Raw genomic sequence first — 23941 nt, 5'->3', positions numbered from 1 at the left:
ATAAACGCATGGCACAACATATGCCAGGACAAGATTCAGCAGTCCATCTGCATTCAAAAGACAAAGGCCACTTTTTGGAAGACAGCAAAGTCCACATTTTGGACAAGAGGACTGCTGGTTCGAAAGAGGGGTCAAAAAGGCCATCTATGTCAAAACTGAACAGCCCTCTCTCAACAGAGGGGGATGAATACGACATCATGTATCTTCAGTCTACAACACAATCCTTTCAACAGTTCAACAGTTTCAAGAAGGCTCCACACCCATTTGCACTATTCAGGTGACCCTGATGATACAGATAAATCTCCTGGTTGCATCAATGACTCTCTAAAACAGTGGTTCTCAACCTTTCTAATGCCGTGACCCCATAATACAGTTCCCCATGTTGTGGTGACCCCCAAGTGGGTGTGGCCACCAATAAGAGGGAGTAGGACAGCTAGGGAAAAGGGAAAAAAATGGCGGACAGCATGGTTTGGCGACCCCTGTGAAATGGTCGTTCGACCCCAAATGGGGTCCCGACCCACAGGTTGAGAACCACTGCTCTAAAAGAATGCAATGACCAGCTGCCTACAAGGAGTATAAATCCTTCCATTTCCCCACCAGCCAGTCAGAGCTTAAAAAGCTTCTTGGATGAGAAGCAAATGTCTTCAAAGAAAAACAAGAAAGTCCAGTTGCCTCGTGAAAAAATATCTTTGGGATACCACTTCAAAGGAATAAATGTCAGAAACGTATTTTGTAGTTCATCAACTGTTTCTGCTAACAACAGGGTTTGTAAGATTTCTTAAATGGAGTTTCTAGGGACAAAACCTGAATTTCTACATACAGCATGTGATTAATTGCTGAGTTACTACTCTTCCCCAGAATACCGAGCTGCTAAACAGCAGATATCATTGCTTGCCATGTTCCTGAAAAGGAGTTCAATTTAATTGTTTTTACAAGTTACTGCTTCTCTAAGTTTGACTCCTACAGAACTGGGGCAATATATACCACGTTTTCCCCAAAATAAGACCCAGTGTTATATATATATTTTTTGCCTCCAAAAATGGCACCAGGTCTTATTTTTGTGGGATGTCTTACCCACTTACCTTAGGACTGCTGCAGCCAGGCTGTTCTAACCCAGCCTTCAAAAGTAATGAGAAACCATTTGCAAGTAAAACAAACCTCTTTTATTAAAACAAGTCAGGAACAATCTTTGTTCACATTGGGTAGACAAAACCAAAAAGAAGTAGTCACAAAGGACCGTCTTTTCCCCTTTTGATCCAGGGCAAGAACAGTCTCTGTTCACTTGAGAAGTCCAGATAGAAAGTCTTTCAAGGATTAAGCCAAGCAGAAACAGTCCCTGTTCACACTGGCTGAGGAAAATTCACTACCTATTAGTTCCTAGCAGGGAGACTCAGTTGGCACCTCAAATACAGAGCAAGTAGTCCTGATAAACCTGGTTTTGGCAAAGGAAGCTGATTTGATTGATGTATCTTGGAAAATGAACGGTTGCCTGTGACAACAGGCCACTCCCAAACTCCTACTATTTATTTCCCAGCTAGGGAGGGGCAGCTAGCATCTATGTCTTCTTTTCCCTGAGAGCCGGCTTATTGCCTTCCGTTGCTCTCCTCTCTATGCATTTTGCTTCCTCATCAGAGTCTTCCAAGGGCTCCGAAGTTGACTCAGGCTCCCCCTCCCCCTCCCCCTCCTTCTCCTTGTCTCACTCTGCTGCTAGGTCTGCTGGAAGCCGATGGACCACAACATAGACCTCCCAGGCCCTGACACCTGTTGTGCCGCTGCCTGAGTTCTTCTGCGGCCACATGCCACATCGCACCACTGCCACCACTCACACTAGGAGGCTGTGTGGCTTGTCATTCTGAGTGCGCTGCTGTCACTCATGGCAGGAGGTCACGTGGCTCAGCACGTCGCTTCCACCCCTTGCAGCAGGAGGCCTTGTGGCTTGTCACGCCAATCACACCGCTGTCCATGGGAGGAGGCTGTGTGGCTTGTTGTGTTGTGGCATACGTGAGTGGTGGCCTTGGCGCAATGTGCCATGCAGCCTGCCGCGAGTGGCAGCAGCGGCAGGATGCGATGCATCACGTGTGCGGCTGCAAGCAGCCACAGAAGAACTCAGGCAGTGGCGCAACAGGTGTCAGGGTGTGTGAGGCCTGTCAGCGGTCCTAAGATAAGCGAGTGTGGGGCACATGAGACAGCTCAACCCCCCCCCCACCCTCGCCTGATTTTTACTCATGTGCCTTGCCCCAGAATAGGGCTTATTGGGGGGAAGGGCTTATATTAAGCGCACATGTAAAAAACCAAGTTAGGGTTTATTTTTGGCATAGGTTTTATTTTCAGGGAAACACAGTAGATGACACTTCTCTGTCCATTACTTGAAAGACAAGAATAGCGATCTTTATAGGAAAACCTTATATATAGCTATGGAGTGCCACATTTCAAATGAACCTGTTTAAAAACATTTTTCATAATCCAACTTAATTTTAACAGACATAAAATTGTTTCAAGGATAATATTATAGTATTACTCCTATATCATTTGACCACTTTATGTGAAATATAATCCACCCCCCAGTGTTAATTCATGTAGAAATTCATGCTTTGAATATTGAATAAAATACAAGTTTTGAATAGGTAATAGCTGCATAACAACAATTGCATTGTTAGCTTTTTGTTATGGCTGGATCTTATGTCTTGACACTTATCATTATTTTGTTTAATTGGGATTTTCACCAGTGCAACAGAAGAATGAATCAATCCCCTTTAGTGTAAAGGGATATCTGAATTAAGAATGAAAGTTTTCAGTAACTTTTATATCCCCAAATCTATTTCACAAAAGGGATCATGAATTGTAACTGAAAACATTCACATTATATCCTTTTTTTTTTTTTTTTGGATCTGTGTATATGTGTAAACATTTGATGTTCTAGTACTTGAGTTGCTGAGCTTGCATTCCCATTTTTCTGTTTGCTATGTTCCTGCAGTACCCCATGTATTGCGCACCCCCACCTTTGCCTCCAATTTATTGCATGGAGACGGAGACCCCCACAACAGAGGACATACAGCTACTGAAGAAAACGATGGAAACAGAGGCTGTACAGGTGATTTAATTATGTAAACTCAGTTGATCCAGAGTCTTTCTGTAGCATGTAGTTCCTGGTAACTAGTTTCTCTTTTAAGCAAGCAAGCAAATTTTGACACACCCTTACTTGGCTCAAAAGCAAGCTAGTCATAAATGATTGGCACATGACTTCTCTGTGGAAAGGCAGAATGGTGGAAAATAATCCTTAATTCTCAAATGGCCTAGGACAGTAGTTTTTAAAACATTATACTGGGTGTATTTCTGACTACTGCAGGTTTATAAACTAATCCACAGTTACTGAGTTTCAAAAACAAAACACCAAGTCACAAAACCTTTTCAGTTCATTCCTCTACCTGCACTTTTTTTACTGGTTTGTTTGTTTTACATGGCTTTTTGCAAACAAATATATAATTATTCTAGTAACTATGAAATCAGCTAACAATCACTTGGATGCACTTAGGACTAAATAAGTACCTTTGGGTAACTGTAACACTGACTATTTTGTGAGTTAATTTCATTTTGCATGAAAGGACAAAATCAATAGTTCAAGAGGAGGCATAAAGGAAATCTCATAGCATTTGGGATGGTTAAGTTACATACTTAACATTTTAACAAAAGTAATTCTCCTTCCTCATGGTGATGCTCCTTGAACTATGTGGGTCTGTGACACAACTCCAGTGTTGATACATTTCAAGTTAGTCATAATTACACTTGGCTATATTTCATACAGGAGAGTATAACCTTTTGTTCCTTTGCTACTTTTTGTACTTCCTCTGTTTCCTTTTAATTTTGCCTCTCATTAGCATACTGTCAGCTATTTTTCTCCTATGTGAATTTGTAATACCAACTTTGAAAGATGTTTGAAAGAGTTTGTATCATACCTTCCCTGTCAGGAAATAGTTTTAAAAAATTGTTTGCTCACAGATTAAATAGTATACTTTATTGATTAGTCAATTGATCATATCAAAGCATGAACATCAGCCCAGTAAGATACAATTAAATAAGATACAGTGAAATGCAATGAAATAGATAACAGTGAGATAAAATAAACTTAAGATATGCCACAGTTCTCTGTTGTCACAGAAAGTAAACAGAAGTAGAGTTCAAAAACAGCAATCTGTAATATGAGTCAGAGGCAGAGTTCCCTTTCTTTCCTATGACATATATTTTGGAGCCTCAGTGGTCCTATTTTATAAAAGATAAGTTAAAACAGCCGCACAATATGTGGTTGTATATAAATTATTGTATTAAAATCCTCTAACTGGTATTTCTGCTTGCTTCTTAGTTTCCATGTTGCTGATTTGTAAACTAGAGCGTTGTCTAGATGGTTTATTTCATGTTGAACTTCATTATCATTGTAATGTATGTGTATTGATGTATAATCATTGACTCAGCTTACCTATTTCAATTGTTAGCTTGCTGCACACTTTGTTAATACTTAATTTCAGACTGTGGTACTTCTGTTGTTATCTTGTTTGTGTGACATTGTGCCTGGTTATTATTAATTGAAGGCTGGTGCCTTAAAGGAAAATGAAATAGCTAAATATCTTAGTCAGGGATTTAATTGGTGGCCTCCAAAAATTGTTAGAACATAGTTTCCCATCATCTGTGATAACTGTTGCTAAAGTTGAGAGATTTTAAATCCAGTATCAGATGAAAAATCAGACTGTCCTGTCCTGCTTGCTTAGTAATTTCTACACTGATTTTTATTTTAAGAGTTGTAGAATTTAGTGCCTTCATAGATTTAGTGGCATCTGTCTATGTAATCAACTGAAAACAGAGATTGGGTACAGTGGGCAAATAGATACTCTATGGACTTGTGAGATGGGCCTTATTAAACCCAACTTGTCCATGATTTAGCAAACTACATATAATACCAAAGAGAAGAGAGCAAGTTAGCTCTTGGCAGAAATTTGCAGATCCTAAAAACTATCTCTAATTATTTGCTATTTGTTTGTGTTTAGATGTTGAAAGATATAAAGAAGGAGAAGGTTTTGCTCCGTCGGAAATCAGAGCTTCCTCAGGATGTCTACACCATAAAGGCTTTGGAAGCACACAAGAGAGCAGAAGAATTTCTCACCTCAAGCCAGGAGGCACTCTGACGGGCTAGGGGGACCCTGGAGGGTACACAGAAATGCACTTTGTTCTAACATATAGCTAGGGAATGAACATGGTGACCTGTGCCTGTCCTCCACTCCATTCTCATTCTTTCAGGTTCAATTTGATTTTACATTGTACCTCATATCCCACCACACTTTCACTTACTCCTGCTTTAAATATTTTTAAGGCTGTGTTTTGTGTGCACGTGTGATGGGAGCCTAGGAACCTGTGAGAATATCATTCCATTGCAAGGAACATCCTAAGTTCCTGAATTTGTAAAAAAAAAAAAAAAAATTCTGCAGTCCCAGGACCGAGGCATTGGGAATTTATATGTTTATCATTCATCCAGAACCCTTGATTGATGTCCTCTTTCCACCTATCACACAACTATGTGGGCTGCATAATGTAATTTTTATGTTCTATTGACTAAACAGGTCAGTATAGGCAATTTTCTCTTGGGAATAATGTGATATATCCCTCCCATAAGACTTAGAATAAATAGCTAATCTGATGGAGACTGCAGCTGCGTTTGGTCATTATGAGTAAGGGTGATAATGTACATCCCCCTCCCTGAAATTGTGTTTGCATTACCAGCCATGCATAATTCCAAATCCAGTGATTTAGATAATGCTTTCAATGAGTTTCACCTTCCAAATAGAGGCTTGCAGTTGATCTATGTGCCTGGCAGCTATTGTGCAGCTGCTGCATGAATGTGTTACTTGAGTCTTGCTTTCTGCCTATCTTTGTTAGAACTGGAGGGAGAATAGCTGTTAAGCACATTCTCTACTAATGTCAACTTTCTTTTCAGTTGTTGGGTTTTAGGCTCTGGCAAATCTTAGATAGCTTTATGCATTTTGCATATTGAGAATCATAGGCAAAATTAAATAAATAATGCAGGAAACTCCAATTTTCATTTATCAGCTGAGCTAGTCTTTCCTAGTTAACTCCTCTCCCTGTTGCTAAATTTCTACTCCCAGTCTCTCAACTAGCATGGTTTTATTTTCAGTGTTTATATGTATTCCAGCTGTTCTAGCCCCATTCATCAGTTCAAAAAACCCGACATCAAGAAGTAGCAGAAATTCACTTTAGGGAATATATAAATTTGAAGTATTCAGATTTCTTTTAAGTATGGGTAACCAGAATATAATAGTTAATTTATTTAATAGCTTCTCATAGTTGAAAAGCTGCTGTCTTAATTTGGATCATGGAAATCACACAAGGGGAAGCCTTCGCTATCCTTTGGTTAAAGATCTTGTGCTCTACCTTTAGAAAAATTGTTTCTAGTGAATTTTTTCCCCAGATTTGGGGTTTTATCCATATATTGCTCATTTAGAGGCCCCATTATTGGGAAGCAGTGGAATATCAGAAAAGTAATGATTTTGAATTGGACTGTGAGGCTTTTTTTCATGTTCTTGTTTAAATCTCCATGTCTGTGATGTAATTTTGTCTTGTCTACTTACTTATACCATTCTGTTTCCACTGTATCTTTAATGACTTGATTGAAGTTTATTTATAGGATATTTCATTTCAATATTCACCAATTTTACCTCTTCAGAGATATCTTTTAACTCTTAAAAAACTGAAATTAAAAAAAAGTGAACGTTTGCCAATTTTCCATACTGATACTCAAGTCACAGGCTGGGTACCTATATCATGCTATTCTTTTAAACCATGGATTATTGAATAAATCACAGTGCCTGGGCTTACCCATCATTCAAGCCAAACAAATTTCAGTCTGATACATTCCTCTTCAGTATTATTCTGTGGAATTCTTCATTTTTCCACCATTTTTGTCCCCTTACAAACAGTCCATCAGCATTCCGTGATCATTAAGCATGCCCAAGCTTCATTGGCCTATTTCTGGAGTTCTCACAAGCTTTTTTCCCCTCCCCTGGAGCATTATTACTTTGACAACCCTTATTTTGTGCATGGTAGTATTTTAACTACATGAGGACAGGCACTTTTGAGACTGACTAGAATATATGATGATGCTAACCTCCACTGTCTGCTGTCAAAATACTTTCAATATCTGTTGTTCAAGATGCTCTGTCTGGCTGTAGTTTCTTATACTAATAGGAACATCTTTTAATCCTCTTGCAAAGTACCAGTTGAAGCATATGTGGAAGAAAGTTAAACAGGAACTTATAACTGATTTCCGAGATGTCCCTGATGGTTCAGTGACAGAATCAAACAAAATCAAGGCTTCACTTAGTAGCTTGCACATTCAGCCACTGGTTTTTCAAAGTGTGGTTTAGCTGTGGGAGAAACAAAAGGAAACTTGGAGCTCCTTAACACCAAGATGTGGTTGTCTGCTTATCTATTCCTTTCAAGGTTGGGCTCTGTAAATGAGAAGGACCATACGAAATTATCCTTCATTACCCATATGTATGCTACACAGCACTTCTATGCCTGTTACAGTTTTGCATAGGTGAAGCAGGGCTGTAATTGAGCATCATATGCTGTACACTTAGATGTAAATATAGGCTTTGTCTAATCTTTCTTTGGGATCAGGGAACTTGTGTTTGGGACCTAATATTAAAATTTAGTTTGCTGCCAATTCATTTGAGTGTCCTATATATCTATCAGAGAAGCTGTATGTAAAGAGGTTAAAAAAAAAAAATTACACTTCAAGCCAAATGAGCACCTCAGCTACACAACTTCCAATTGTGCTCTACCTTAATCTAGCTCTACTTAAAACCCTTGCGTTTGTCCCTATTTCAGCTTTTACCTTCCCTTACTTTTACATGGATAGGGAAGGAACTGCCTCTTTTGTGTCTTATACAGCCCTTCCCAAGAGGGAGGGGGAAAGCAACTAAATGATGCATTCACTCCCTGGACACAAGTATTAAGATGCTTTACAATTCATTATGTACATATGGTGTACTTTATTTTCAGTAGAGTATTACATAGTATGACAGTGTTGGATTTTGTACAGATGTCCCTGTATGTACAGAACTAAATAAAATGGATCTCTTGAAAAGATGATACACTGGACTGCACCTCATGGCCACGTTTAGCTCTTTAGCCCATGTTTCACAATAGATAGTGGGGAAGAGGAGAAAGAACAGACTAAACACATATCCAAAAGGCTTTCTTCTCAGGATTAAGAAAACAGCCTCATACTCACCACCACTAAGCATTTACAACTAAGTATTACAGACAACTGATGAATTATTTTCAGTTTTACCAGATGAATTGATAGGTTCGCTGCTGAAGAAAGATGAAATAACTACCTAACCACTTTAGAGAAAGATAGTTTAAAATAGATTAGCTCCAGTTAAGCTGTTTTCTTTGCAGGCAAGAAGCTCACTGGGGCTCTTCATTTCCATTCAGGCTTGAAGCCATTCTGACTTTGTCTGTCTTGCAGTGTTCGTTGCACCATATCCTGCCACTGCTCATCTGATATCTCATTGGCCCATGCAGGAATGCTCAGTGTAGGCAGCTTGATTCCAGCCATGGTCCTTTTCACTAATTCCACATGTTCTAGAATAAATAAATAAAAAAAAGGCAGAGGATGAAAAATAATCCCCAAGTATAACTGTCCTGGAGATTGTTCATGTAGTTTCAATCTAAATAGATAAAAGGAGTAAATCACCTACACTGTCAAGCAAACAAAAGGTTTTTTTTTTATTATTTTACTATGCATCAAACATATATGTCTCAAAAAACCCACACCATCCTGAATGAAATGTTCTTCAGTTTAAAATTCTGTCATTCAACATAACTTAAATAAATTAATATGAAGAACTGGAAGGCCAGTGATCTTAAAAGATCAAAATAGTTATATAACATGAATAAACAACCTGTTGTTTGCATGCTGTTATGAAAACACTATTTATTCTGCTAGTTACAATAATCAGGCAATTGCTAAAGGATTTGAACAGCTGGAGATGAAGTGACATAATAGCATACAAGACAATTCGTTTACTTTAAACCCCATATTATAGTTGGGTTAGGATGATATACAATCCTATTCTGTGGCTGACTTCAAGGCAAGGGAAAGGAATTCTTATCCTGTTAATGGCTATGGTTTCCTAGGCCATTATGCCTCTAGTTTTGTTTCCAAATCAAACAAATAATAGATTGCAAGCCACCACAAAAATAGATGGGATATACACTGGATAGCTTCACGTATATCAATATGGCATGGTTTATTTTTAGTACTGGACAACTACAATTAACTATATTAACAGTCAGTCCTACAAAGCACATGGCAGAGTTTTTAGACCATCCTAAACGAAAATCACACTATAGCTTATTGTGAAATGTAAATTTACATGCAAACATACCAACACTGCAGGATTAAGTAAGAAGAAATCAGGTTTACACATGGACTAGTTCTAGATTGATAATGTCTAAATTTAATTTAGAGAATTGTAGAGGCGGAGTTCCTCTTGGCTGGAGAGGAAAAACTGGTAGGTGATACTGATGAAGTAAAAACTGCAGCTTTTTATATGCATAGAGATAAAATAGTATAATGTGCATCAAATGTCTTAAAGTTAGAAATATCCCTATACAATCTATCAGCTGACAAAGTTGGAAGTTTTGTTATATTACCTGGATCCATGGGTATTGAGTTGTGACTGCTTTGAGCTACAAGTCTCTCCTCTTCTTCATTATCACTTTCAATAGGTGGGTCAGGCAGATGTAGCCTCATTGCCTGCATGATACACAGGGCCATTAAAATCAATAAAAATGTAAAGATACATGCATTAATTTTCTCCTGGTAGCATTACTCCCATATAGTGTGTTTGAAACAAAACTGCCACCTGAAGTCGCTGATTGATGTCAAGGGCTGGCTCTGTGCTAGTTGCTGTTAATTCATGTGTTGTTGGTCCCTGATCCGGTTCTTGGTTCAGTGGCTGATACACATAGCCATTATTGATACCCTCTTCCTCCTCCTCCTCCTCTGGTTCTTCACTACTCCATTCACCAACAGGATCAAGAATTCCATCAGATGGTTCTTGAAGCCCCAGCTCCTCATGCTCATTTGGACAGATCCTCTCTGGACCCATTCTCTGTGTAACTACTGTCTCTAAGGCCATGCAATTGGATCTGTACTGAAAAAAGAAACTTGATCTCAGTACCTGGCATCACAAAAGTAGTGAATGTAAAAAAGAAAACTGGGAAAGAGTGTAGGGAACCAAGAGATGTCAAATTTTGTTCCAGCAGTTTCCATTCTAAATTATCACACATAATTATTGTGCTTAAATACTACTTGGTATAGTAGGTATTTAGAATTATTTTCAGAAACTCTGCTTCTGTCACTGGTAAAACTTTTACTTTGTTATCTATGACAATTTTACACATGCAATGCTATAGTGGTTAACCATTGTTTATTTAATAAATCGCAATAAGCAAGTTTCACATATGCCAAATAAACCGCATTGTAGCTTCATGCAGCATATAATAAAATCAATAGTCCTGCCAAACCTGTGATACCATTCTAAGCAAACTCTTGATCAGAATATCAGTCAAAGTTTAGTTTTTCAGATGAAGTAATGTAACCATTACAGATAATTTGTTAAGGTTCAAATTTTAATCTATGGGAAAATAAGTATACATGAATAGGGACAGAATAAAACCTGTCCTATTTACTATGGTAGAACCTATGTCAATATCTCTCAATATACTCTATTTTCCTATTCTATGTTAGAAAATAGGTGCAAAACATCCTGTAGAAAAATGGTGAAAACTTCAGATAAAAGACACTGATCAGCATAAATTTTTCTTAGAACCTCAGCAGTAGCTAGCAAAGCCAAAACAATTTTAAAATACATCTATATAAAATTATTGCATAAAATATCCTGCAAATTCAAAGCAGGAAAATCCTAGTTATCACATAATTATAAAATAGACTCAGTTCACTCCGTTCTATATTTTAATACGCTAGAAGATATAATTAATTTTTCAATACATTAATATTTCTCTCCTTGTTCTCAGCAACCTTGTTTAGCCTACAAGAGTAGAACTAGACCAAAGCCTATTTCTAGCAGCCAATGGACATCCACAAGCACCATATAAAAGAAATAACCCCTACCTAAAATCCCGACCACCCTCAGAATAAAGATGCTAGACCAGCATTTTACCATTGACAGTCTTTTTTCCCACAACTCTTATTCATTTTTAATATCACCCAAACCGAGGGCAATTACTGCAGCCTATGGAGATTTCTTTAGTTTAACTATAGGCAGTGTGAAGTCATTTATTTGAATGTCCTCGAATTCAGCTTAACTGATTCCGAATTAAATGGGCAAAAGAGAGAAAGCCACAAGTCGAATCTATGATACGCAGTTTTACACCTCTCTTTACTAGCTCTTTTTATCTTAATTGAAGAGTCTAGTCTACCTTTCAGGGTTGCTCTAGTTATTAAAACAAGGTCATACATGAGAGAATATTTTTGATATTTAAAATTGCCCTCTATATTCCCGTATTATCCCCTATGATAACCTCCATTTCCAACATCTGCTCGTCCCATTTCACGCTGTACAAACAGGCGACATAAATACTCCCTTGCACCTGCTAGGAAGTGCTATCAGCAATCACCATTACCACCACTACAAAATCTTCTATCCTCACCAAAACAAATTTCACCCTCTTGTTATAAAACCGAACTAAAAGATCTTCCACGGCCTCACCCCCGGAAGCAAGGCACATCCGGCCATTGAGAAAATCGTCATAGCTAAGCGCGGCTGGAGAATTCGTAACTATGACGACGCAAGCCAACGCTGCACTATGAAGAGACTTGACAACATCGTTCACCATGTCTAGCTCCGCCCTTCTCACGACAGTGTCCTTTTTTCCCCTTTTCTGCAGCCTGCAAAAATTCTCTGATAGGTGCTTTATCTGTGTTCAGTGCTGCAGAAAAGAAAAATTAAAAAACATCTCTGCTAGTCTGTATAGCAGCTAGTTTGTATTAGAAGCCCACGGCAAACTATTTCCCAAGATCACATTGAAAAGATGAATTATTAGCTTCTCTTTTCCCTGATGTAAAACATAAGCCTTGTGCTGCAAAACATACTGTTCTCTTAAAGGCACCAGAGGGAAAGCTTTATGATTCAGCTGCCAGCTTGGGGGGGCAGAAGCTGTGCATCAGACCACAAGGCATGGCTGTTGGCCTATGATCATTTCAATAGGCTACGTAAATTTCAAAGTTTATTTGATTTGGAACTCTATTATTAGGTACTACTATCTTATTTATCACAGGAAAAAGTAAAGGGGGCTTATTTTTCAGTATACATCTCTCAAAATAATTACATAATAATATCTTAATAAATTTGAAAAACCCTAGTTAATAACATCCAGTCCAGATGTTAGTAAAATTAATGCAAAGCTGCTAAAGGTTAAGGCCTAGGCTCATGTTCAACAGCAACATATGCATAATATTGTTATAGATTTGTCAATAAGGACAAATAAAACCCCCACGTTTCTACTCTCACTTAAAACAAAATTAAACTGGATTAAGATGTCAGCTTCTCCTTCATCAATTCTTAACCATTATATTTGTATAACACATCCACTGCCTAATTTTGTGTGACTAATCCATATTAAATGCCCAAACTATAAATGTATACAATTGTAATGCTTAAACGGGAAGGGATATTACAAGTAATATAGTCCCTACCCTACACAGGAATCTATTAAAACAAGATTAGACAAGATTAGACAAATCAGTTGGCTACTGCTTTCCCCCTTTTTAAAATCTCAAGGGAAGAGGGAAGGTCCAACATTCACTATTCTAGTCTAATTGTTCTTTTGCTTAACAATTTCATTGGTTGAAGATCATCTTCATTCAGTTATGACAGTTAAAGAGCGATAAATGGGTGGATTCCCCATCTTTTCAAATATTATATGTGAGGCGAGAAACATCTCCTCCTCCCCCATATGCGCTTGAAATCTTCTCTCGTGCAACCTTACACTTCAAACTACGCGCAAAAGTAGAACACTACATTTCCCAAGCTCCCTTAGTGAGTGGGACAACCCCCGCGCTTACGCGCCGATGCTGGACTCAGGCTGGGCCTGGATGAGGGAGAGGGAAAGACAGAGATTGAGTCGCCTGAGGAGAAAGCTGGACTTAGCCGGGCCGTTAGAGCGGGTATGACCCTTCGGGGCCGCAGGTCGGCCCCGCTTCCCTCTCTCCCGGGCAGGTAATGAGCGAGAATGAGCTCCTTCCGAGCCGCTGCTGAGGAGAACGCGGTTTCAACAGGGTTCTGCCGCGGGGCAGGTGGGCAAGACGCGCGTTGGGGGGCGCTGGGCATTGGAGGGGCAGTCAGAAATCGTGGCTACGCTCGGCAGGATGTGAGGACAGCCGAATCCTCGTGGCCGTCAGGTACTGGGATGGCGGTGGAGGCCCGCCTCCAGGGAAAAAGAATACGCATGCCGATATAAAAGGGACACCAGACCACTGAGGGGTGTGACAGGACAGGCACCTTTTGTGAGCACTGAGAATCCTAAACTGGAGTCTTAAAGGAGGCGTCTTGGCCTTATTTTTCCTGGCCCTTTCCAGATAGCCTGAACTGGAGCTCCCAGCATGTGCCCTCGAGGGTTATATGTCCTGGCTGAGGTGGAGTATCAAACATCCCCTCATAAATCAAGGTATGAAGTACCCAACGTCGGAATTATTTTACGAAATAGAATAAGGAAATACTCCATACACACAAAGACGAATACTCGAATAAAATAGTAATAAAAGAAATCACAATTAATTGGCCAGTGATGTCAGCAATAGGAGTTGCCTGTTGTGGGGAAAATCAGTTCTTAGATGAGTGGAATCAATTAAATCAAGTTGATATATAGAGATATAAGGTCAGCCTTTTATCTTATTACAACAATCTCATAGATTTACTTAGAATTTGTTTATGTACATAGACAATGTTTTCCTTTTGGCATCTAACATTCCCAAACTGCCACCTCCTCTTGATTTATGGGAGATGTTTTCTTCCCTGTTTTATTTTTTTTCCCCTTTATTCCTTCCTTTTGGTTTCTGAAGGACAGGCACAGGAAGTATGAACTCCATTACCTATATTAGTAACTTGAGTTCCTTTATGAGTATGTATGCATTACCTATAGTAACTTGAGATCCTTCGCCTATGAATATGTAAGCTTACATTATCTGTTACTTATACATTAGTCTCTCCTGCCCTTCTGAGATGTATGATTATGAGAAAATCTGCTCTTTTATGTCATAGCATGTATACATATAAATATTTTGTACAGTCTCAGATAAAACAGGTCTGCAAACCTTGATGTTTAAATATCTTATTAATTTTCTGAAATTTGGGAATGGGCTACAGTGATAAAACTATACATATGTAATGTCCATATAAGTGCAAGTGCAGATGAGCAAATATAAAAATTGGTTCATAGTTTGCAGTTTAAGAAAAACCAAATGATGCATGTACAAAGTATTGTTATATTTCTAGCTAAAGCCAAATAACATATCTAATATGAATATTTGCACTTCTTCATTTTTTTATTTAAATCAAAGCATAAATTGATTTCATTACCTGTGGAAAACAAAATCCAAGAACAGTGTTTTGAATATCTTAGTTTGTTTTGCTGAAAGTAGAATTCCTTGAAAGACGTTCTTCTAGAAAATATTTTATTAATTGCCATTTTCCCCTGAGATTTTTTCTCTTCCTTATAATCTGCTATGGAGCTAATAATAACATTAATATATTTTTATTTCATGCTATGTAGTAGTTTGTTTATAACTGTGGAACTTTTGACTATATTTGCATCTGGTTTTCCCTGCTTCTTATTGTACGTTTTGTGATACATTGTTAAGGAAAATTGCAATATAGTTGAAATACCAAACTATTCATCCGAGTGCTTTGCTGAGTTGGACTTGAATGAGAATTTGGGACAAAAAGTACTTTTAGAATAAGAAGTGTGTGTATGGAGGTATATATACCTCCACACACACACTTCCATTAAGAGTACAAAGTAGTCAAGAATTTTTCATTAAGAAATTTCAGTACAGAAATATAATATCAGTTGACATTCTTATTTTATTGTGGTTTTTTTAATCTAAGTGAAATATTAATATATATTGCAAGTCCATATATGATATGCCATACACTAAATTAATAATCAGTTGATTGTACATGTTCTCATTTAATAACCATTCAGCAACTGTTTGAACAAGAGAGACTTACGACTGGTCTTTATAGTTGCGGCCATTGCAGGGTCCCCATAATCATGAGATCTTGATTCAGGTGCTTAGTAACTGCTTACAATCACAACATTCCAATATTCTGCAGTCACATGATCACCATTTGTGACCTTTAGTGCCAGCTTCTGAGAAATTAATGGGGAAGCTGGCAGGACATTGCAAATGGTGACCCCACAATGCCGCAACCATGTGGGATTCACCTAACAACAGCAAATGAGAATGCTTGAACTGCTTTTTCCAACCATGTCGCTTAGCAATGGAATTCCCTCTCTCAATTATCATTGGTAAGCAAGGACTGTCTGTAATAATGTACAGCAATATTGCGAATATTAATGCTGCTTTCTATGAAAGATTAGATTGGTCTTGGAAATATTGATTTTTGATCTACAGTATTATAGTCAATCTTGTCTATTGAAGAAAAATCAGGGTCAGTAATTTGAAACATCAGTATGTTGTCCCTGACTAAATTTTATAAAGATTGTTATTTTGAAAAATTCTATATTTTAAAAATTTATGCCAGAAGATATAGTGATAGATAGTTTGTACTTTGTGTACACATGGGCAGCTCAATCTAAAGCTATCAAAGTTTTTGCAACCTATTGCCTAGTTAAGCAAAATCACGATTATATTGGTAGGACTGGAGTGAATTTGAGGGCTATTTTATGAGGAGAGGCAATGGCTAATTGAATTTAAACAAGTGCTTCTGTGTTTGTCTGAGTGGCAATGGCTGCTTTTTTACACAGTTGTTCAGATAGTGATGTAGAGCAGGGGTCACCAATCTTTGGGGCATCAGGGACTGGTTCAATGAAGAGAGTTTTTTCCACGGACCAGAGGGGGCATGGTTTCATGTACAGCCTGCATCCCGCAGATGGGCTTCGCTTGTTTGTGCGGACTGGTTTCTGGCATGCTGCAGACTGGTGTTGGTCCATGGACCGGGGGTTGAGGATCCCTAATGTAGAGTTTCTAACCTGTTTATTATTTCATTTTATTGAAAATTTTGAGGAAAATGTGTATATATTTGTCTTGTTTTTAATTGAGCAGCTGGGTGATATATAAGTTTAATATATGAATAAATATATAAATATATTTACATCTATTTAAGATCTATAAAGGGACAGCACTGTATATGGAATAATAATATAATTATAATATAATTTGAGATTTTCTGATATAAATTTGATATTCTCATTGAATAAATTAAATATATATAAATTAAATCAGGCCCCAGGCCTCTTTCTTTCACACATTTCTGGGCTGAGTTGCTGTTACTGGAGTGCCCCCCTTCCCTCCTGGGGATCCACCTCTTTACTACTTTCCATCACATAGTGCTTGCTTAACAACTGCTGTATTTAGTGACAATTTGAACCTACGATGGCACTGAAACAGTCACAGTGTCCTGTGGTCACACGATCACCATTTGCAAGCTTCACAGCTAGCTTTCAACAAGCAAAATCAGTTGAGAAGTCAGCAGTAATTTGTAAGTTGTGGTCATATGGTGTTGTATTTCATTACCACAGCAGAACTGGCATAAGTCTGTTTCAGTCTTGTGATATTTCAATTAATGACTGCATTCCTTAGCTACGAAGTTGCCAGTCCCAATTGCATTAGTTAAGTGAGGACTACCTGTGTATGTTAGCATACTCTACTATCATGACACAATAGCTGAAAGCCAATGAAGGTATTTTCATCCTATCAAAAGGATATTGGTAGCAGCTAATTCTAACATTATGTGGCCATTATATGTGGCTAATTCTAATGTTATTGGCTATTACCAACTGAAATTTTTCTGTATTTTTTAGAGCAGCCTAATATACAATAGATTGCTGTAATTAAAACTTGATGTTCTGATAGCTTTGAAAATTCCTAGGAAGTTTTAGAGCAATATTTTTCAAACTTGGGAAATTTAAGATTTAAGATGGATTTCAACTCCCTTTGACTGGTTGGGGAATGCTGAAAATTGAAGTCCACACATCTTAAAGTTACCAAGTTTAAAAAACTGTTCTAGAGCATTCACTTATTACTGATGACAGAATGGCCACATAACAAATAGAGAAGAGGCCAAAAAGGGATAAAACCCATAGTTCCAATGCATATATTAGTGTTGTTTAAGGAGAATAAGTATTTGACTGGCAGTTGTTAGTATTATATTTTTATCCTGTCTTTTTAAAACATATTTGGTTGATTCACAATGCCAAATCTCTAAAAATTCCTGCTTGTTATTTTCCTCGCAAAAATAATCCTGTCAGGTCAGTTAGGATCAGAGAGACTAACTGACCCAAAGTCACCCAACCAGCTTTCATGCCTGAGGCTTAGAATTCACCTGATTTCTAGACTAGTACCTTAACTAGTACATCAAACTGATTTTCTCTTCTCATTGGAAGCTAGAATAACTTTATGAGATAAGAAGTGGCTAGATAGATTTATAATAATAATGATAAAGTTGGAAGGGACCTTGGAGGTCATCTAGTCCAACCCCCTGCTCAGGCAGGAAACCTATACCATTTTGGACAAATGGCTGTCCAGTCTCTTCTTAAAAACCTCCAGTGTTGGAGCATTCACCGCTTCTGGAGGCAGGTTGTTCCACTGGTTAATTGTTCTAACTGTCAGGAAGTTTCTCCTTAGTTCTAGGTTGCTTCTCTCTTTGGTTAGTTTCCACCCGTTGCTTCTTGTCCTGCCTTCATGCGCTTTGGAAAATAGCTTGACTCCCTCTTCTGAGATATTGGAACACAGCTATCTTGTCCCCCATCGTCCTTCTCTTCGTTAAACTAGACATACCCAATTCCAGCAACTGTTCCTTATATGTTTTAGCCTCCAGTCCCCTAATCATCTTTGTTGCTCTTCTCTGTACTCTTTCTAGAATCTCAACATTTTTTTTATATCGTGGTGACCAAAACTGGATGCAGTATTCCAAGTGTGGCCTTACCAAGGCATTGTAAAATGGTATTAATACTTCACGAGATCTTGATTCTATCCCTCTGTTAATGCAGCCTAGCACTGTGTTGGCTTTTTTGGCAGCTGCAGCACACTGCTGGCTCATATTTAAATTATTGTCCACTAGGACTCCGAGATCCCTCTCACAGTTACTACTATTGAGCAAGGTACCCCCTATACTATACCTGTACATTTGGTTTTTCTTGCCTAAATGTAGAACCTTACTTTTTTCACCATTGAATTTCATTTTGTTAGATAGCGCCCAGTGTTCAAGTCTGTCCAGATCCTCCTGTATCCTAAGCCTGTCTTCTGGAGTGTTGGCTATTCCTGCCAGCTTGGTGTCGTCTGCAAATTTGATGAGTTCCCCATCTATGCCCTCATCCAGATCGTTGATGAAGATGTTGAAGAGCACTGGGCCCAGAACAGAGCCCTGGGGCACCCCACTACACACTTCCCTCCATGTAGATGCGGTTCCATTGAGGACCACACACTAAGTATGGCCGGTGAGCCAACTACGGATCCATCTGGTGGTGATGCTGTCTAACCCACATTTTTCTATCTTATCAAGTAGTAGGTTGTGGTCTACTTTGTCAAATGCCTTACTGAAGTCTAAGTAAATTATATCCACAGCATTCCTCTGGTCCACTAATTTTGTCACTTGGTCAAAGAATGCAATAAGATTTGTCTGGCATGATCTGTTTTTGACAAACCCGTGTTGGCTTTTAGTAATGACTTTGTGTGCCTGTAAAATCTTCCCAGGTATTGAGGTCAGGCTGATAGGTCTGTAATTTCCTGGGTCCCTTTTTTTTTTTTTTTCCTTTTTTGAAGATGGGAACTACATCAGCTCTTTTCCAGTCCTCTGGTAGTTCCCCAGTGCTCCAAGATCTTTGAAAGATATAGTTCAGTAGTTCTGAGATCACATCTGCCAGTTCCTTAAGAACCTTGGAGTGTAATCCATCTGGTCCTGGTGATTTGAACTCGTCTAGGCTGGACAGGTCAGAAAGTGAAGAGGAACTAAAGATCCTCTTAATGCGGGTGAAGAAGGAGAGTGCAAAAGTTGGCTTGAAACTCAACATTAAGAAAACCAAAATCATGGCATCCGGCCCTCTCAATTCCTGGCAAATAGATGGGGAAGAAATGGAGGTAGTGACAGATTTTATTTTTCTGGGCTCCAAGATCACCTCAGATGGGGACTCCAGCCAAGAAATTAAAAGACGCTTGCTCCTGGGGAGGAAAGCTATGGCAAATCTAGACAGCATACTAAAAAGCAGAGACATCACCCTGCCAACAGAAGTGCGTATAGTCCAGGCCGTGGTTTTCCCAGTTGCAATGTATGGCTGTGAAAGTTGGACCATAAGAAAGGCCGAGCGCCAAAGCATGGAGGCCTTTGAACTATGGTGCTGGAGAAGACTCCTGCGAGTCCCTTGGACGGCAAGGCGTTCAAACCGGTCAGTCCTAGAAGAGATCAACCCCGACTGCTCTTTAGAAGGCCAGATCCTGAAGTTGAAACTCAAATACTTTGGCCACCTAATGAGAAGAAAGGACTCACTGGAGAAGGGCCTAATGCTGGGAAAGATTGAGGGCAATAGAAGAAAGGGACGACAGAGAATGAGATGGCTGGATGGAGTCACTGAAGCAGTAGGTGTGAACTTAAATGGACTCCAGAAGATGGTAGAGGACAGGAAGACCTGGAGGAACGTTGTTCATGGGGTCGCGATGGGTCGGACACAACTTTGCAATTAACAACAACAAGGCTGGACAGGTGTTCACTTACCATTTTCTTGCCTATCTTAACTTGTATTTCTATTTTGTTTTTTATGGCACTATTTTTTATAGGTTGGTCTGTTTTTTCCCTTTGTATAAAGACAGATGCAAAAAAAGAGTTAAATAGTTCTGCTTTCTCCCTGTTGCTTGTCACTTTCTTGCCACTTTCACTGACTAATGGACCAATCATTTCCTTCACTTTTTTCTTGTTCTCTACATTTTGAAAGAAGCTTTTTTTTGTTATTTTTGACTTTGGTTGCAAGCCTTAGTTCATTTTGAGCCTTAGCTTTCCTCACTCGGTCTTTGCAGGCTCGGGCTATTTGCTGATCTTCTGCTTTAGTTATGTGCCCTTCTTTCTACTTTTTATACTTGTCCTTTTTATCTTTCAATTGATCAGAGAGTTCTTTATGCAGCCATGCTGGTTTCTTTTGAGAGCTGTTATTTTTCCTCTTTGTTGGTATTGTTCTAGACTGGGCCTTTATTATCTCACTTTTGAAAATTTCCCAACCCTCTTGAGTTGTTTTCCCCTGGAGGATTCTCATCCATGGAATCCTTCCCAAACCCTCTCTAAGTTTATTGAAATTAGCTCTCTTGAAGTCCAAGACTCTAGTTTAACTGTGTTCTATTGCTTGTGCTTCCAAAATGTTGAATTCCAATATTGCGTGATCATTTCCTCCCAAGGTTCCTATGGCTTCAACACCTTCTATCATTTCATCTCTGTTAGTGAGGATTAGATCCAAAATGGCTAATCCCTTAGTTCCCTTCTCTACTTTTTGGGAGACAAAGTTGTCTGCTAGGTTTGTCAGGAATCTGTTTGATCTTCCACTTGGTGCAGAGTTTGTCTCCCAGTTGATGTCAGGGTAATTAAAGTCCCCCATTACTATTGTGATGTGCTTCCTACATACTTAGTTAGCTGACTAGCAAAAAGTTCATCTATTTCCTGTGTTTGGTTGGGTGGCCTATTGGTATACACCTATGGCAATGTTGTCCCCCCCCGCGCTTTATATTGACCCATATGCATTCAGGACAGTTTTCATCAGTGTTGTGCTTTATTTCTGTGGTGATGTAGTTATTTCTTATATAGAGAGCAACTCCATCTCCTCTTTTATTTGGTCTGTTTCTTTTAAATAATTTAAATCCCTCTAGCTGTGTGCTCCATTTGTGGTTTTCGTCCCACCATGTTTCCGTTATGGCAACAATATCATATCTGCCCTCATTAACCTGAATTTCTAGTTCACCCTGTTTGCTGTTCATACTCTGTGCATTTGTGTATAGACATTTGAGTCTTTTGTGACCGACCCTGTGTTTACTTCCTACATAACCTGTGTGGTGCCTGAGTTCCCCTAATGTCTTACCACCTATTTGGTTAGTGCACTTTGTGTGGCACTCGCTATTAAGAGCTTGATTTTGCTTGACAGCAAGGTTGGTATTTTTGTCCACACACATATCTATGTTACATGCACTGATAGCCCTATTGTTTTTAGACTGCCGGGGACAGGGATGTTCTGTATCAGTTAGCTCACTGTCCCCGCTGTTTAGTTTAAATATTCCTCCAGAAAATCTGTGAATTTATAGCCAAGTAACTCAGTCCCTTTCTTTGATGGATGCAAACCATCACTTTCGTACATTTTTTCCTGGGACCAGCTACTGATTTGGTAAAGGCAGCCTGTGAGCATAGCTTGCTGTATACCTTTTGTTGTTAACTCAGCTTATATAACTTGTGGTGTGTGAACTTTCCTTTTGTTTGCCTTTCTGAATCTGGCATTCTTATTGGGTTTTGACAATTTTTGTTTTCTGTGATATGCCATTTCAATGATATTTCACTAAAGGGAGACATTGAATCAGAAGAGGATTAAAACACCTGTGATCTGTTGTCATAAAATCTGTCACTTTTCAACCAGTGGCAAAAGGAAAGCTGAGGTACTTGCAAGGATAGAACATAGTAATTGCAGAGATGCCACATGACGGCAGCTAGTCTTAGATCTTATTCTGAATGCAATATTGGCAGTATTTGGGGGGAAGTGAAGGCAGATGGCTTTACATTGACAACTTTGTGATGTCCTGGTTTCACTTTACAATATGAATGGGGATACAATAGCCAAACAGTCACAGGTTGTGCAATCTTTCAGATGCATTTCCAGTGTGGAAATGAGAAATAGTGTTTTATACAAGGAATTAGCTTAATTAATATATTCAAGAGTGAAAAACTATTGAAGGATCAGAGATTATACTGCAACCACACAATACTTTGAGGTTTGCAGGAGGTCTTCTGCAAACCATGATTTAACTGAAAGAGAAGCTTTATTTTGTTGTTTGGATTTTAAACTGTGAGAATGGAAATAGAAGGCCTGAAGAAAGCAAACTACTTTTAGTCTTACTTGAAAATCATCTAACTCCTTCCATAGAGACCCAAAACAATACCACAAAAATTCCCAGAAGCCTTCTACTCCCAATTACCCTCACATTTTTCTTAAAAAGAAAAAATGCAGCCAAAATATTTTGCGGCTGAATTTTGGAACATTATCTCTGAGAAAACTACAAATGAGGTGTAAAGGTAACAAATCGCTTGGTTTGTTCTATATGGATATGCTAAAATACTGCAATAATTGTCCTTCCATAGTAGATTTGACAACATGCAAATGATTTTCATAAGTCATCTTAAAACCTAATGGAAATAAAAAAGAAACATCCCATTCTTAGAACTGTGATACAGTACTCTAATTCAAATAGGTAGTGAGCTATGCTGTCTACATTTCTAGTTACTGCACTAAAAAGGATATTGTAGAACAAAAATAAAATAAGAAAACAACCTTTATGGTTCATTAGTGGCTTGGAGTAGCTTCTTATGAAGTATATTACAGTAGCGGGAGCTTTTAGCTGGGAATAACAGAATATGAGATATGTAAAATCATACACGGCATAGGCCAGTGCTGGCAAATTGGGTTCAGCACGTCAAAAGTTCAGAAAATGCCTAACTTGACTCTGCTGGCATGTAACCTCCTCCCTCTGAACAAAAGCGAAACATTTATAAATTCATTTATTTTATTTTTTTAAAAAATACAGTCCAATCATATGTAATTCCCAGGATCTGCTCTGTACCACTTACCTTCAGGCAGTGTTTTCTTTCTTTTAACCGGCATCTGTGGCTTATCCAAAGCAACTCTGGGTCACACGAGGCCTTCATTCTTGAAGTGGTTTCAGAGAATGCTCTTCTGCAACCTTTGCAGCTTTTAAAAACCAGGCGAAAACATGCTTAATTCTTGCACAATTTTCAGAGAGTTTGGAGGGACTGTGAGAGCACAACCCTATTGTGCAACTTCTGGAGGTTGCACGAGAACACACCCCATTCTCACATGGCCTCCACAGCCTCTAAAAATCACACGTGAATGGGGCATACTTTTGTGTTGATTAATGCTGGTGTGTCATCCAAAACATGGCATGTCATCTTTGACATATGTGTCATAGCGTTGCCATTGCTAGTTATACTACAGGTAAGAGAAGAAGAAAAAACTTTTTCTACTAATAAATAAAAGTCTAGAATTTATTGTTAGCAATTCTGCAAACTATAGTATCAGTGTCAGCTAATAAGTGAAAATTATTTAATGTCTTCTGAATCAGTAGTATGCCTTAAATCAGTGGTTCTCAACCTTTCTAATGCCGTGACCCCATAATACAGTTCCCCATGTTGTGGTGACCCCCAACCATAAAATTATTTTCGTTTCTATTTCACAACTATAATTTTGCTACTGTTATGAATCGCAGTGTAAATATCTGATATGCAGAATGTATTTGCATTGAACATAATTAAAGCTTAGTGATTAATCACAAAACAATATGTAATTATATATTGCTAAATATTTATTTTTAATTACAAAAAACGAAATTTTGTCTTGAAGCATG

The 23941-nt window shown here is 38.5% G+C and overlaps 3 protein-coding genes across 12 annotated transcripts in view; 2 read left to right on the top strand and 1 right to left on the bottom strand.

Moving 5' to 3' along the window:
• Window positions 1-7792, top strand: part of PPP2R5D (protein phosphatase 2 regulatory subunit B'delta) — a 61884-nt gene extending 54092 nt beyond the window's left edge. Inside the window, exons 15-16 of one of the 2 annotated variants that reach the window (XM_039324498.1) lie at window positions 2975-3091; window positions 5037-7792. In XM_039324498.1, coding sequence (XP_039180432.1) covers window positions 2975-3091; window positions 5037-5174 — 255 coding nt within the window. In that variant the 3' untranslated portion in view covers window positions 5175-7792. The remainder of the gene's footprint in view (window positions 1-2974; window positions 3092-5036) is intronic. The other variant, XM_039324499.1, reaches the window with a different exon arrangement.
• A 241-nt stretch (window positions 7793-8033) lies between these two features.
• On the bottom strand, window positions 8034-23240 carry MEA1 (male-enhanced antigen 1). Of its 6 annotated transcripts, none has more exons than XM_039324512.1 (4): window positions 23148-23240; window positions 9942-10232; window positions 9730-9832; window positions 8034-8655 (listed from the first exon to the last, which is right to left on the bottom strand). In XM_039324512.1, the coding sequence occupies exons 1-4, from the start codon at window positions 23223-23225 to the stop codon at window positions 8492-8494; spliced, it is 636 nt and encodes a 211-aa protein (XP_039180446.1). In that variant the 5' UTR covers window positions 23226-23240; the 3' UTR covers window positions 8034-8491. The 6 variants fall into 6 exon arrangements, with proteins under 6 accessions (XP_039180446.1, XP_039180445.1, XP_039180447.1 ...); XM_039324511.1 differs by lacking the exon at window positions 23148-23240 and adding an exon at window positions 11752-11944; XM_039324513.1 differs by lacking the exon at window positions 23148-23240 and adding an exon at window positions 11811-11867.
• The window catches only part of KLHDC3 (kelch domain containing 3), a 64418-nt gene continuing 53642 nt past the window's right edge, over window positions 13166-23941 (top strand). The window contains exon 1 of one of the 4 annotated variants that reach the window (XM_039324501.1): window positions 13166-13319. The gene's annotated coding sequence lies outside the window, so the exon portion shown is untranslated. The other 3 variants (XM_039324502.1, XM_039324503.1, XM_039324507.1) reach the window with 3 other exon arrangements.

This window comes from Crotalus tigris, unplaced genomic scaffold (genome assembly GCF_016545835.1).
Source record: "Crotalus tigris isolate CLP2741 ecotype Arizona unplaced genomic scaffold, ASM1654583v1 scf7180000024302.2721777, whole genome shotgun sequence".
Taxonomy (NCBI): domain Eukaryota; kingdom Metazoa; phylum Chordata; class Lepidosauria; order Squamata; family Viperidae; genus Crotalus; species Crotalus tigris.
The sequence above is the reverse complement of the archived record's forward strand: the minus strand, read 5'-3'. Positions and strand labels throughout refer to the sequence as shown.

What these genes read in the sequence shown, in the direction of transcription:
- MEA1 (XM_039324511.1), bottom strand. Translation starts at nt 11,937, where the DNA reads ATGGTGAACGATGTTGTCAAGTCTCTTCATAGTGCAGCGTTGGCTTGC. An exon ending in AGAGGGTGAAATTTGTTTTG is followed by an intron (nt 10,233 to 11,751) that starts GTGAGGATAGAA and finishes TTCTTTTTTCAG; the next exon opens with TACAGATCCAATTGCATGGC. An exon ending in CTCAATACCCATGGATCCAG is followed by an intron (nt 8,656 to 9,729) that starts GTAATATAACAA and finishes TATTTATTCTAG; the next exon opens with AACATGTGGAATTAGTGAAA.